This window comes from Polypterus senegalus, chromosome 10 (genome assembly GCF_016835505.1).
Source record: "Polypterus senegalus isolate Bchr_013 chromosome 10, ASM1683550v1, whole genome shotgun sequence".
Lineage (NCBI taxonomy): Eukaryota > Metazoa > Chordata > Cladistia > Polypteriformes > Polypteridae > Polypterus > Polypterus senegalus.
Window position 1 is genome coordinate 87,550,477 of NC_053163.1, and position 13,955 is coordinate 87,564,431.

General features: G+C 35.1%; 1 protein-coding gene across 4 annotated transcripts in view; it reads right to left on the reverse strand.

The window, feature by feature from the left end:
- Positions 1-13,955, reverse strand: part of dlg3 (discs, large homolog 3 (Drosophila)) — a 360,488-nt gene that overhangs the window by 138,079 nt on the left and 208,454 nt on the right. For all 4 annotated transcript variants that reach the window (XM_039766116.1, XM_039766118.1, XM_039766117.1 and 1 more), the window contains one exon: positions 1,924-1,977. In XM_039766116.1, coding sequence (XP_039622050.1) covers positions 1,924-1,977 — 54 coding nt within the window. The remainder of the gene's footprint in view (positions 1-1,923; positions 1,978-13,955) is intronic.

A 13,955-nucleotide genomic window follows, 5' to 3' on the forward strand; every position in this document is an offset into this window, starting at 1 on the left:
AATAGATAGTAGATAGATGCAAGATTTATTTTTGCTACAATGTGATTTTAACAAGTATAATAACCATAATTATATTGTACATATTTATATTATAATACTCAAATTGGTCAAATCAGTCAACTGATTTTTTTTTTTTTCTAATAGATAAATATAATATATTATTGTACAGTATATAGGGATATCATTACAATTGGTTTAAGAGATAATTACATAAAGAAAACAATTCAACTAGTTTCTGTTTAGTTAGAGCCATCCCTACAGTATAGGCAAACTGGGTGGTTGCCTAGAGTGGCATTTTGTAAACTATAATGTACATAGCAAGTGTTGATACCATTGATCCCAATATTCTTATAAATATAAGTGAGTGAGTGAGCATCTTTGGCAGTTTCTTAAATTGGTTTGAGTCTTACATAACAGGTAGAAAATTCTTTGTTAGTTGTGGTAATTATACTTCAGAGACACAAGATATTCTATATGGTGTTCCACAAGGCTCTATCCTGGGTCCACTGCTCTTTTCGATTTACATGCTTCCACTAGGTCAGACTATCTCATGGCATAACGTGAGCTACCACAGTTATGCTGACAACACACAACTATATTTATCAATAGCGCCTGATGATCCCGATTCTCTTAGTTCGTACTGATCCAATATCTTAGTGGTGTTTCTGAATGGATGAGTAGTAATTTTCTCAAACTAAATAAGAAGAAAACAGAAATCTTAGTTACTGGCAAAAATGGATATAGAGAGGGTATTAGAAATAAACTTGATCCACTGGGCTTAAAAGTTAAGGTACTATAGAGGGAAAGAATCTAAGGATAATTATTGATTCTGTCCTAAATTTTAAATCACATATTAATCAGATTACCATGACAGCATTTTTTCACTTAAGAAATATAGCAAAAATTAGACCCCTTATAACTCTGCAAAATGCTGAAAAATTAGTTCAAGCTTTTGTTTTCAGTCGACTAGATTACTGTAACACACTCCTCTCAGGACTACCCAAAAATACCAATCGATTGTAACTAGTGCAGAATGCAGCTGCCAGAATCTTAACTAGGAAAAGAAAATCTGAGCACATCTCTTCAGTTTTGCTGTCATTACATTGGTTACCTGTGCCAGTTAGAATTGACTTTAAAATATTGCTTTTGGTTTACAAATCTTTAAATAATCTCGCTCCATCCATATAATTCAGAATGTCTGTCACCTTAGACTCCAAATCATAACCTTAGATCTTCAAATGAGTGTCTGCTTATAATTTCAAGAGCTAAACATAAAAGAAGTGGTGAGGCAGCCTTCTGCTGTTATGCACCTAAAATCTGGAATAGCTTACCGATTGAAATTTGCCAGGCTAATGCGATGGAGCATTTTAAAAAAGCTGCTAAAAACCTATTATTTTAACATGGCGTTCTCATAGCTTAAATTTAGCGTAACCCTGATTTTACATCGAATTATCATTTCTATCATGGCTCCAGAATCTTTGCTAATCCCTACTTTCTCTGCTGTTTTTTGGGTTTTCTGATCAAGGCACCATTCAGCCCTTACATTGATGGATGGAAGGCCAGAAGTCTACAAGACCATCATCATCTAATTCTTCCAGGTGAAGCCTGAAAACCATGAGGACTGATTGAGATCATTTATGTTAGCTAGAATGTCCAGTGGCATTTGAACCCCGGCAGATTTTTTTTTTCTGTCTTCCCAGCCATCTGACCGGACTTTATTCTTTGTTATTTAGTATTGCCTAATCTTATTTTGTTTCACTATAACTCACAGGAAACCTCAATGAGAAAACTTGCTGTTCAATTTGATATCCATGTACGTCTCTTGTAAAAATTAAAAAAAAAAAAAACAAACTGAACCCCAAGGGAGACTTCCCACCCGCATTCATTACAGAAGAAACAAACATATTGAAAAAAGTTACTTACATAAGGGCCTGGATCCAACGAGTCAGTGTTTACAATAATAGGAGGTGGGTTTGCCTAGAAAGACAAAATGAAATAGCCTAGTAAATAAAAGACACAGAAAAGAAATGTATTTACTGTGAGACAGACTGACAGACATGCCGACAGGAATAACTGACTTTTCAATGAGCTGATCTGAACTTTAATCCAGGATCAAACTAGAGCGGTCCTGTCTCCTCGAGTCAGTGTAGTGGTGAATAATCTGTAGTTTGAGCACTTTAGAAAGAGAACGAGGAAGAGGAGCCTACATCCTGAATCAATGACTACTGCTGTTCACAAGCATAGGTAACAAAATCAATTAATTATGAACTGACCAGTATTCTAGAAATTCAGGTCATAAATTGCCTATTATTTCTTATTATAAAAAATATATATGGTGTTTTTTAATGTAATTTAGTTTTAGTTTTTTAAAACTTTCATCATCATATATGTGAACAAAAAATAAATGGGAAAGACTTTTCCCTTGTCAGACTTATAGGTATACTCAAAAGTTATCGCTCACAGTAAATAGTGGAGCAAGAAATGGATACCATTTAGAGCCACACACACATGGATTAAACTGGCACTAAGCTTTGGTATCCAGGTGTACAGTGTTTTTTTTATTATTATTATTGAAAAGTAATCTCATCCATCCATCCATCCATCCATCTATTATATGAAACCAATTAGTTCTATGAGTCAATCCTGAAAAACATGAAACGTTCAACAAAATTACACATTGGCCAGATGCCAAGCCACCTTCTGGCAGTGCAAAGTGACAAGTGACCTTAAGCTGAATATGTCTGAATTGTGAACAGGAACAGCTTGGGGAATTGTATAAACCCCTTACATTCAAAGGTCATCAATTAAATGGAGAAACAGCATTCACAAGCTCTGAACATTATTATACAGTGCATAGAATATAATTATTAAAATATGAATTTAGGAACACAAATATCTTAGGTTAGATAGCATCTCAGAGGGAACAGTTTTTAAAATCAAGTTCAACTGCAGAATGATTAAATCAATACTGTGTAATCAGAAAGTTTTTGAAAATGAAATACATATTTAGTAATTATAGAAAACTGTACACTGATATTGATTTCTGAGTGACCTGAAAGTATTATGTAATAATAATAATAATAACAATAATCAGTTCATCCAACTGTAACATTCACAATAAATATCCAACATTAACAGTTTATACTTTAATTACATTTATCCTGTGGCTTAAAACAGCCTCGCGTTCATTGAATTAAAAAAAAAGAAAGAAAACGTGTCATTGTATCCATGGCAACGACTCAGCCTTCCACATATCTAAGCCTGGCTTATTCAACCCGTGCAGGATAATTGAGGTCTCCATCTTGTCACTAGAGCTTTCAAAATTAAGGGAAGCTTTTTTGCATATTCCATAAATATAAATAAACACAAGTGCTCCATTAATCTGACACATTAATTTAAAAAATTACCATTTTGTACTTAGGAGAAGTGAGCAATATTTCTATTATTTTATTTCTAAGGCTCTACTGCATTTCTTTTATCTGGCTAATTTTGAGGTAAAATGGCTAATATAAGTTGCAACTGATAGATTATTTTCATGTTTGCTGCATGTGGACATCATTAATCAGCATTTGGCCTTCACCTCCTTGAGCAATCTGCCTAATATTTCCTCAGGTTAAAACACTTTAGAGATTACAGAAAATAAGATACCTTTCCTAGTTAGAAGAGATACTGTAACAGACGAAAACAATGATATGATGAAGTAAGTTGGATGAATGGATGGATGACATGAAACATAGAAAACAGAGGAAAAAAGAGAAGACAAGCAAACTAGAGTAAGAGCAAACAAAAATGATTTACATCTACAATATATGCCATTTTCTTAGAATTTCAAGAAGACCAGTACTTAAATTGGCAAAGGTAAAAATACTAAAAGAATTGTACAAACATGCCAAGACTGCATACAAAATCAGCTGAGTCTTTAGTAACACACACGTTCAAAGTGGCATCTAAAATAGGTCTACAGCAAAAGTTCATCTTTAGTCAGAAGAGGAAAATATTAAAAAAAGTTCTAACTACCTCAGAACAATCAAAATGGAATTATTTAAGTCTTTTATTTTTGCTACAAAAATAAGTACATTACTAGTAAATTAACAAATATGTACTGTATAAGGCATAGAACAAACCTTGATAGTGTGATGCATGAAGGAGTTTTAGCATGAAATTTGCTTAAACATTAGCAGTCATTTCCACCAAAGTTTAAAGTCAATTTCTTCTCAGGTAAGCAATGTTTTCAGTGCAGTAATGATCTGTGATTAATCCCCCTTATTAGTGATTAGTCTCTTTAATGTTGTCAGTCTTTCTGTAGTTACATACAAGGTGTCATGCGTATGCTACATACAGTATTTTCTAACCTGATTCATTATTGAATGGAGAGATTTGTATTGTTTAGATACATTTTAGCCCATAGCACTTTACGGAGAGTAAGGCCGCAGTGTCACCTTTATGAGGAATTAACATAGGGGAACATAGAAAGGGGCGGAGCCTACACCCAGGAAGTTAACCATTCTGTCCGTTTGATTCTTACTGCTAACGTCACCCACCTGACGCATGTCCTGACTCTGCACCTCCCGGTACATCTTTGGTTATTTGAAATTTAACCAAGGCAAGCCCTAATTGTGAGTAGTGTCATGAGGCTCCAGTCTTGCTCTGCTACATGTTTTTGGACTGTCCCGCAGTCAGCGCATATTTGGAAAACAAAATCTTTCAGATGGTTTTGGATCCACTATTACTTGAAATCCACTTTCAACAGTTTTTAGAATAAGGCCTGATGAGATTATTTTGCTAGAGAAAAAATTGTTGTGATTTCCTACACTGCATTGTTTGCTTATCACCTCATATTCAAAAGGAAATTTTCCAGTCCATCCACTGTATTACACTGGCAAAAAAAATTATTTATTTTATTTAAAATTAGAAAAATAAAATCAAATGTTATATTCAAAAGACTGTCCAAAGCTTCTGTGTAATATGGCAAAAATTATGAATATTTTTCTTAAGTACACATGTCACATAATAGCTGATATGATTTTATAATTTTCCAGGTAGGTTGGGTAAGCTGTTATGGCTGAATTAGAACTTGATAGGAAATATTGTGTTATCTGCTGTATGCCCAGTTGTGCAGTACCATGCTTAGTGTAATGCATTCTCGTAAAACTAATTAAGGTGAGGGGGAAAAATAATGTTAAGCTAATTCTTTCTTTGGAAAGCAATGCTTTCAATACAAAACAAATCTCTACAGCGGTGGGAAGACTAATCCCATTTATTACATAATAATTATATAATACCACTATTAAAAACATAATGGCTTACACACACTGCCACACATTTTGCAGCTTTCCCATTCCCCACAAATCACAAGTAGCAGTTTTTCAGAAAAGTTTTTTTTTTTTTTTTTACCTTTATTGACTTTTAGAAGAAACTTTTGCCTAACTGTTAATTTTCCAGGGCCAAAGCAATTTACAAATCTAATATAAAAGATTATGACAAAAAACAGGTCAACCACTCACAAATATAAATTAAAAATACAAAGTACAATGCATGAGTCATAAATGCATGTTAACTACATATATCATGTTTTAGTTTAATTCATTACAAAAATATTATTTAAATATTTATGAAATGACAATTTCACAAAAATACATCCATCCGTTTCTAGTTCCTATTCCAGAAAAACTGGATACATCACATGAACCACACTTTGATAAGGGCCCCAGTCCCATCATAAGGCCCCCAAAAAAGGACGAAATATAAGAAATTATTCCAAGTACTACTGGATATTAAAACACAGAAATAGAGAAAATATTGAAAATAGGGGTGGCGCTTGACTTCTTTCTTAAAACTAAAACTATTTTATTTTTGGATATCAATGCAAACATTATAAAAAATATTAAAAACATTGGACCTAAATTGCAAATTTGGCAAAAATATAGGAATCATCAAATCATAAAAACGTTTAAACCAATTGTGCAAACCCACAGTCATTATGGGTTTATGCAGAAAAGATTATATTTCATTAATATGTTGCAAAGGGGAAGCAGTACATGCATACAATCAGATAGTGTATATGATATTATTTATCTTTATTTTTACAACTTTTTTATAAGGCACCACAAGTGATTAAACTAAAACAAATGAGAATTCAAGATCCAGTGCATAGTATGGGGAAAAACTGGCTGAAAGACCAGAAGCAAATGGATATGGTGCCAGGGACCTTATCAAAATGAAATGATGTTAAATGATGTGATGTCCATCTGGGGTCAGTGCTGAGACCACTGCTCAGTTTAGTGTATATTAATAATACAGATAAAAATGTAACACTAAAGCTGGTTAAGTTTGTAGAGTAGACTAAACAAAGTGGAACAGAAATAATCTAGAATCAGTGGAAATGTTACTAATGGCAAATTAAATTTAATGTAAGTCAATGTAAAATACTGCACAGAAGAAATAAAAAATGTTCAGTCTGAATTCACAATGGCAGGTCTGAAAGTTTCAAGTACACCTTAAGAGAAGGACCCCAGAGTCATAGTGGGGTCTTCTCTGTCTCCATCCTGCCAGCATACACAAGCAGTTAGGTGGGCAGATTAATAGGACAGTAGGAGTTGCCCCATCTTAAATATGTGTGCAGTTTTGGTCTCCACACTGCAAAAAATGCATGACAGCACCGGCGTCCAAAGAAAAATGACCACGGTGATTCCCGGGCTGACACTTATAGGCTATGAAGAAAGACCAAAGGAGCTGCACTATTCCAGTGTAAGATTAAGAGGTAACATGACTGAAATGTTTAAAAGGAAATTTATGAGGGAAATTAATTTAGTGGATCCCAGCTTTTACTTTAAATGAGTTCTTCAACATGGGACGCAGATGGAAACTTGTTAAGAGTAAATTCTGCATAACTGTTACAATGCCTTTCTTCACACAGAGTACAACAGAGACATGGAATACATGACCAAGTACTGCGGCAGACAGTAGTACTTTAGGGATCTGTTACAAGCAGTATTCTGCAAGATAAAACACATTCATGTAAAATATGGTATACAGCATACTAGACGAGATGGCACATTACAGAAGGAACAAATCCAATGATTCTGTACGTACTTCTCTAGTCCTTTACAATTTAATTGTGTTCTAATGTTTTTATAAAGTGCCTTTTGACAATGTGAAAGGTGCGATAAACATAGATAAAAACAATAAAGATATTTACAAACCTTTAATGAGTAATACACTATTTTAACATAACATTTTCAATCCCATGTTGCACACTGGGTGTAAAGCAGGACTCAACCCAGGACATTATAGTTCTAGTTATACAGCTGCCTGGCCCTTTATGTAACCTTCTAAATCTGGACTGTCCTAAAAACCCTAACTACTATTCCCTACTTTAAACAATCATCAACCAACCAGTTGCTTTATCGTGTTATCAGATCACCTATTATGAAAAGGTACCAATGAACCTCTTAGGTTCTGTTCTTAACTGGGGATAGGAAGAGATGTCAAAACCGGTAATATGCCTGTTACCTGTAACCTATTTAACTGTCTGTATTGTTTTGAGTGTATTTAACCCTGGGCACCTCTATCAGCAGATTGCTTCGCTGACTGGGACTGTCTTAACTTTTACTCCTTTCCTTTAACCCAGTTTACCACTAAAAAGAAATTCACAAAAGCATCCTTTCACATCCTTAAGGAAATGTAGCTAGACAAGGAATGATAATCCAGAATTTAGCTCATTAGCAGTACTCAGGATTGAAACTCTGGTTTAAGTTTTTGCTTAAAATTATATTTATTGGTATGATAACCAATAACACAAATGCAAGTAATAAAAAGAATTGTTCAGCCTGGGTTAAGACAGAAAGACATTGCAGGTGGTCCAGTTTCTTTGTTACAGATTATATATCTTTAATCAAAAAATAAAGAAAGATGACTTGCTGGAGACACAACTCCATTTAAGTGCCCATGGCTCCTCTCATACTGCTTACTCTTGCACCAGAACTGAGCTCTTTACAAAAGTGTCAGAAAGCAACTGATTGCTCCGTTTTTGCAACAAACAGCAATAGAACTGAATTGAGAACTCTTTTTGAAAAAAGTGTAATAAAAAGCCGTCACTCTCCCCATTCACAAATTAAAGGCACATGCCTGGCTTTCTTTCTGCTTGAAGAGCAGGTAGTTTCTCAAAACACTGAAAAAGGTACTAATTCATTATTATAAAAGCTCAAGGTTGATTTCAATGGGAATCAAAAAGTACACTTTCTAAATAAACAAAATTCTATGAATCCTACTTTGTCTTTCAGCTTTCCTAGAATTCACTACACTTCTGTTCAGCATGACACGTCTTTCAAGCTTAAGCCTATTACCTGAAATCTGTGAGTTGAAAATGCATGTTGTAAAGCATCCACCATACACCTACTCTTATGTACTCCTGTTCAAGTATAACCCATTAGGGATTCCAGTGGGATTCTTAAGGCCCCATAAATCTAGGCCCCTCTATCCTACACCAAGATGTAAGCCATGCATTAAGCCTTCTAATCTCCTTAGTTTTACCTGTACTGGTGCATGGCACAAGCAAAACATCAAAGAAGACCACCTTGTCTGCTCTGTGGCTCCACTCTTTAAATGTCGGTTGCACAACTGACCAACTATCCTTATGTTTTGCCATTTGCTCCATAATGGACAATGAAAACTGGATCCACCCGTGCACTAGCCAAAAGCCTATCCACCTTTTGAAGAAATTTTCCTACCTGTAAATCCAGAGGCCAACACACCATACAAGACTATCTAAGTCTATGGCACATCTGTATCTCAGTTGCTCTAATAACTGAATCCCCCACTACCACTATTTGTCTGTTTCTGGGGACTAGTTTTGAGGTGAGTCACTGGGGCTCCTCATCCCTACCCATCATCTCAGAGTTAGTCAAGTTCCAATTTTTTAGAATCTTCAAACTCTGGGGTTGAGTCCCCTTGATAGTGTGCTCCTTTTGCCTTGTGGGCTATGGCCCACTTATTTTTGCCGCTCTGCTCTGGAGTATCCTGTGCCCCTTTGGGGCTGTACATTCTTTCCCTATAGGAAGTTCCATCAAGTCCGTACTACTGGGCTGGTTACATCACTTTATAACAGGACTACCAAATCAACAAACCAATTAAAAGGACAGGTTCAGTTATGGGACACACTTTCGATCCAGTGGAGGTAGAAGAAGAGGAGAGAATGAAGAAAAAACGTTATAAACAATGCTGCATATCTTCTCTTTGACACACTACCATTGAGTACTTTCAGCCAACACATTATTCAGCAGAAGCGTGTCAAGAAATGCTACTAGGGTGCCATCATACCTTCAACAATATGCCTTTATAATACCTTACAGTGACTGCTCTTTTATCCTTAGCCTAGTTAGACTTTTTTTTCTCATTGTGATTCTTGTTTGTATTTGAGGGGGATGTTGTTATAATATTTCTTGAGCTTCCTTAAAAAGAAAATAACATGTATGTATGTATGTATGTATCTATCTATCTGATGCTTACTGGTTATCAAAGCCATTAATGTTTTAGATGTTCTCACTACCAAATACTTTAAATACTATAACTGCTTAAAAATTCTTAATAAATGTGCTCTTTACCTTCACCTCCCAGTGCTTTCCAGCTTGTTCGCAGCATATCCAAGTTAACTAGTAATCGTGTCGTTACTTCCAAACTGAGGAATCTAGGAAGCCAGCTAGTTTTTTTACAGACTGTCCTACCTCTGAGCTGGTAAGTCCCTGCTATCACCTCCACTGAAGCCTATCACCCACATGCACAGCCGAAATGGAAACATCCCAAACACCCTTTCACTCAAAACTTGCCTTTGCTCCTGGGAAGTTAAAAAGCAAACACCTTTCTAAAGGGAAAAAACTATAAACTACAACTACCATGCCCATATGTGGCAACCAAATATGGAATTTTTTGGAGCAAATGCTGTGTTTTAATCAGGTTTCACACACAATGATTCAAGGATTTTATTTCAGTAACTGTTTACACAACAAGTGTCTAACTCATTTTACATCATAAAAGCACATGAAATACCAGCCATACTACAAAGACAAAGTCTAAATACGATAAAATTTTACAAAACAGAAAAATATCTAAAAATAAATAATAAGTAAAATAAAAATACCTAAGTGGAATTAAAGTTACTCAAATAGAAATGCCTTAAGTCTTGATCTGAACTTGGCTAAGCAGTGACGCTGCCTAATGCTGATCGGGAGTGAATTCCAAAGTTTAGGAGTGTAACAGCTGAAGATTCAAACTCTAAATAGAGTTTATATCCGTAGTGTGCGGCCACAAGCAGATGAGTGGCAGCGGAGCGAGAAGGTCAGTGTGGCATATTATATTTATCCATTTTGAAAAACCATAAAGGAGATTTATTGCATAGTACCTTCAAGGTCAAAGACAAAATTTTAAAATGAATATGGTTTTCAAATGTAAGCAAATTCAAATGGAATATAAAAACAGGGTTATGCTAGAACATATCTTGGCATGTGGCTGAATTCTGTACCTTTTAAAGAATATGCATGGATCGCTTCAGCAGACAGCTATGTTAAGAATTGCAATAATTCAAGCAAGACAGGATAAAAGCATTAATTATAATTTTATACCTAAAATATGGATGAATTTGTGCGATGAAGTAAGCCGGTTTACAAGTGGCTTTTATACAGTATATGCATTAAAACAGAATTCTGAGTTAAATATCCTACCCAGATTATGCACAGAAGAGCAAAAATTGATTAGATTAAATACGTGTTTTGACACATTTGTACCTATTCCTGCACATAACACTTGAATTTTATCCACATTTAAATACAACAAAATTTAAGATCATCCAAGAGCGAATTTCATTAAGCAATCTGAAAATTTAGCAAAATCAGTGAAAGCATCCTTATTCATCCCCATATAAACTTGAACATCATAGACACAGATGACACATATTACCAAACTCTCCATACAGTCCAACAAGAGACAATGTCAGCATGCAGTACATGCTCTCTTGCAAGGCACAAAAATCATACCAGTAAAACAAAATAGATAATCATTTTGTGTAACAGAGACTACAATAGGCATAAGATACATAACATTATAAGACATCGGACCCCAGGCTGGTCACTGTCTATGTAGAATTTGCTATTTCTTCACCCATTTGTGTGGGCATTGGGCCTGGTGACTTGGCTGTCATCTTACATCTTTAATAAAGATGATTTGTTCAAGGGGTATTTAATTTTTAACATATTTAAAAAATTAAACTTTTATCATACGAGGAACATTCAAAAAGTTTCCGCAATTACGTATTTTCATTGGAAACGGTGAAGGTGGGAGGAGTAGTAATTGGGCATTAAAAAGTCGGTACGATGCTGAGAAAATTGCATTGCAAAGGAAGGTGACTCTGCAGAAAAGTGATGTAATTTGTTTTTGAAATAAATAGAGTTAAAAAAGTGTGGAAACTTTTTGAACATCCCTCATATTTATTAATATACTAGGAACAAATACTGCTGCAGTGCTATTATGAAGAGTAAAAAAGATATATTCTGAAATGTTTCAGGTAAGGAAGACAGAAATTTTGAGATAAGGTAGCAATTGATGTTAACAAAGACAGAATTTACAATAGTTATACTTATTAATCATGGTGTCATGGTTTTTACATGGAAGTAAAAATATTATTGTGCTCTGTACACATGACAGTAATGACCCTAAAAACCTGTGTGTGTGTCTGTTATATTAATTGATGTTTCTAATTGGGCCCCAGTGTGAGTGTCTATAGAACTGTCAATGTCCAGGCCCTGTCCAGGGGTGCTTCTCACTTTGCACCCACTGGAGTGGGGATAGACTCCAATTTCCCTATAATCTGAATTAAATTGGGGGAAGGGATGTTATCTTCATTTAAATATACACATTATATGCTCAAGTGTAAAAATAACTTCATAGGTTCATGTATTTCTAACAAATGTTTATGCTACAGAATTGTGATTAATTCCACAAAAACCAGCCTGCACACATAGATGGGAAGATTTCTTCAGCATTATTTTTTCCTTCAGGTTACAAAAATACTACATGACTGTGGATATTTAAGAGGAGTTTAAAGTGCTTGTCTGTTGTCTTAACTTTCTTTGACCCACTGAACAGCCTCTATCAGGAAGAGCAGAGAAAATACTGGCAGATTACAAAGTGAGGTTTGCTAAAAAAAAAATTTTGTCAATTCATAGGTAATCATTCATTAAAATATGCAATAAAATGGTGAGTTTCACACCGGTAGGTCTCTACATCAGACCAGGTCCACTCCAGTTCCCATTCCTATCTGTGATGGAAGAGATCACTGTGGCAAAGATCAAGGTAATAACTCCAGTGACAACTTGCTCAGATGTACTGGAATAATAAAGAGAGCAGGCTACAAGTGGGCAGCCGATATTGCAGTGGCACAGGCCAAAAGTGCATTAAAGTTAAAGGACATCTTCGTGAACCAATGCACTGGAAGATAAATGATTGGAAGTACACGTTTCCGGCAGCAAGGGAAAGCAGACACAGGCAAAATGAGAGAGCTGATTTAGGCCAAAATACAACTCCTGGAAGAGGAAGGCATTTTACTGTTCTGATATTTAATTCTATTTCATTTACCTCAGGGAGAGACACTAACGCTGTGGTTAGCACTGCTGCCTTATAGCTCAGGCTGCATGTTTGGGCACAATAATCAGCCCAGCATAATTGGCAGACATTTTACTGGTCTTTGGGGGCACTTAAATGACCATTGCACTATTATAATTCACTTAAAACCAGTTCAGTTTCTCCCTCTTTATTGACTTCAATGCATTTAGTTGAGTTTGGTGAAGTTAACTAACATATCTGCAATTTCACCAAACTCAAGGCAAAGTGAATTTAGTGGGGTTCGCTCATCAATAATCCTAATCCGCCTGTCATAGCATAATAGGGGAATCTTAAATTGGAAAAAAAATTAAATTCTCTCTCTGTCTGATAAATGGTTCAAGAATTTTTAATGATTTGGCAAGAATACATTAACTTATTATAAAATCGCTTACTGTGTCTTTGGTGTGGTTTAAATATACAGTATATGAGGAATAATATTTATTTAGCTTTTTATGCTCTCTGATGTGGGTAGGTGAAGGAGGTTGTGTCCTTTCTTTTTGGTTGAATGGATTTTTTTTTCCTGCTGTGTTGCTCAAGTGAGTTTCTGATGAAGATACTGTATATGGGAAATGCTTCTAGTAGAGAACAAGAAATATGGGGAGGGCAAAGAGAAGGATATAGTTTAACAGATCCATATTGAAAACCTGAAAGGAATTACAGAGAAACCTGCACAACGGAAGTGACGATTCAGGAAAATGTAATGGGGAGAAATGGAGAACAGCTTACTCATAAGGAGCCATGGAGTGATTCTATGACAAATACAGAAGATTTGGAATCCTCAGGAAAACTCAAAGGGGCATTAGATATGAGTTCCATGCTGTGGTATTTATCTCTGTCTTGCCTCCCCGTCATTATTGCTGTAAAAAATGAGTTTCATTTTAAATGAACGTCTTCATGTAAGTTAGAAAACCAATAAATGAAAAAATAGAAACAATTCATGCACCAAACAAGTTCTTTAAAAAAACTTAAGGATGAAGACTAAAAATCATATTCCGTTATAATAATAATAAATAAAAAAAAAAACTGCATTAAAAAATGTAGAGTCAGAGGCATTTTCAAATCGTATGCCTTATTTTGGTAACTTAAATTTCTAACCCAAATAAATGTGGTGACTGCTTGTTTTGGTTTCCCTACTACAAATACTGTACTTCTCTACATAAAACTCAAAGCCACTTATGTTTTTGCCTTCCAATTTGAATGTGTACCAGATTGTACAACTGCTCTTTTAAGTAAATGAAATTAGAGTTGTGAATGGTTATCCATAATTTATTTCCTACTATCTGTCCCCTGCCGCTCTGCCTGCA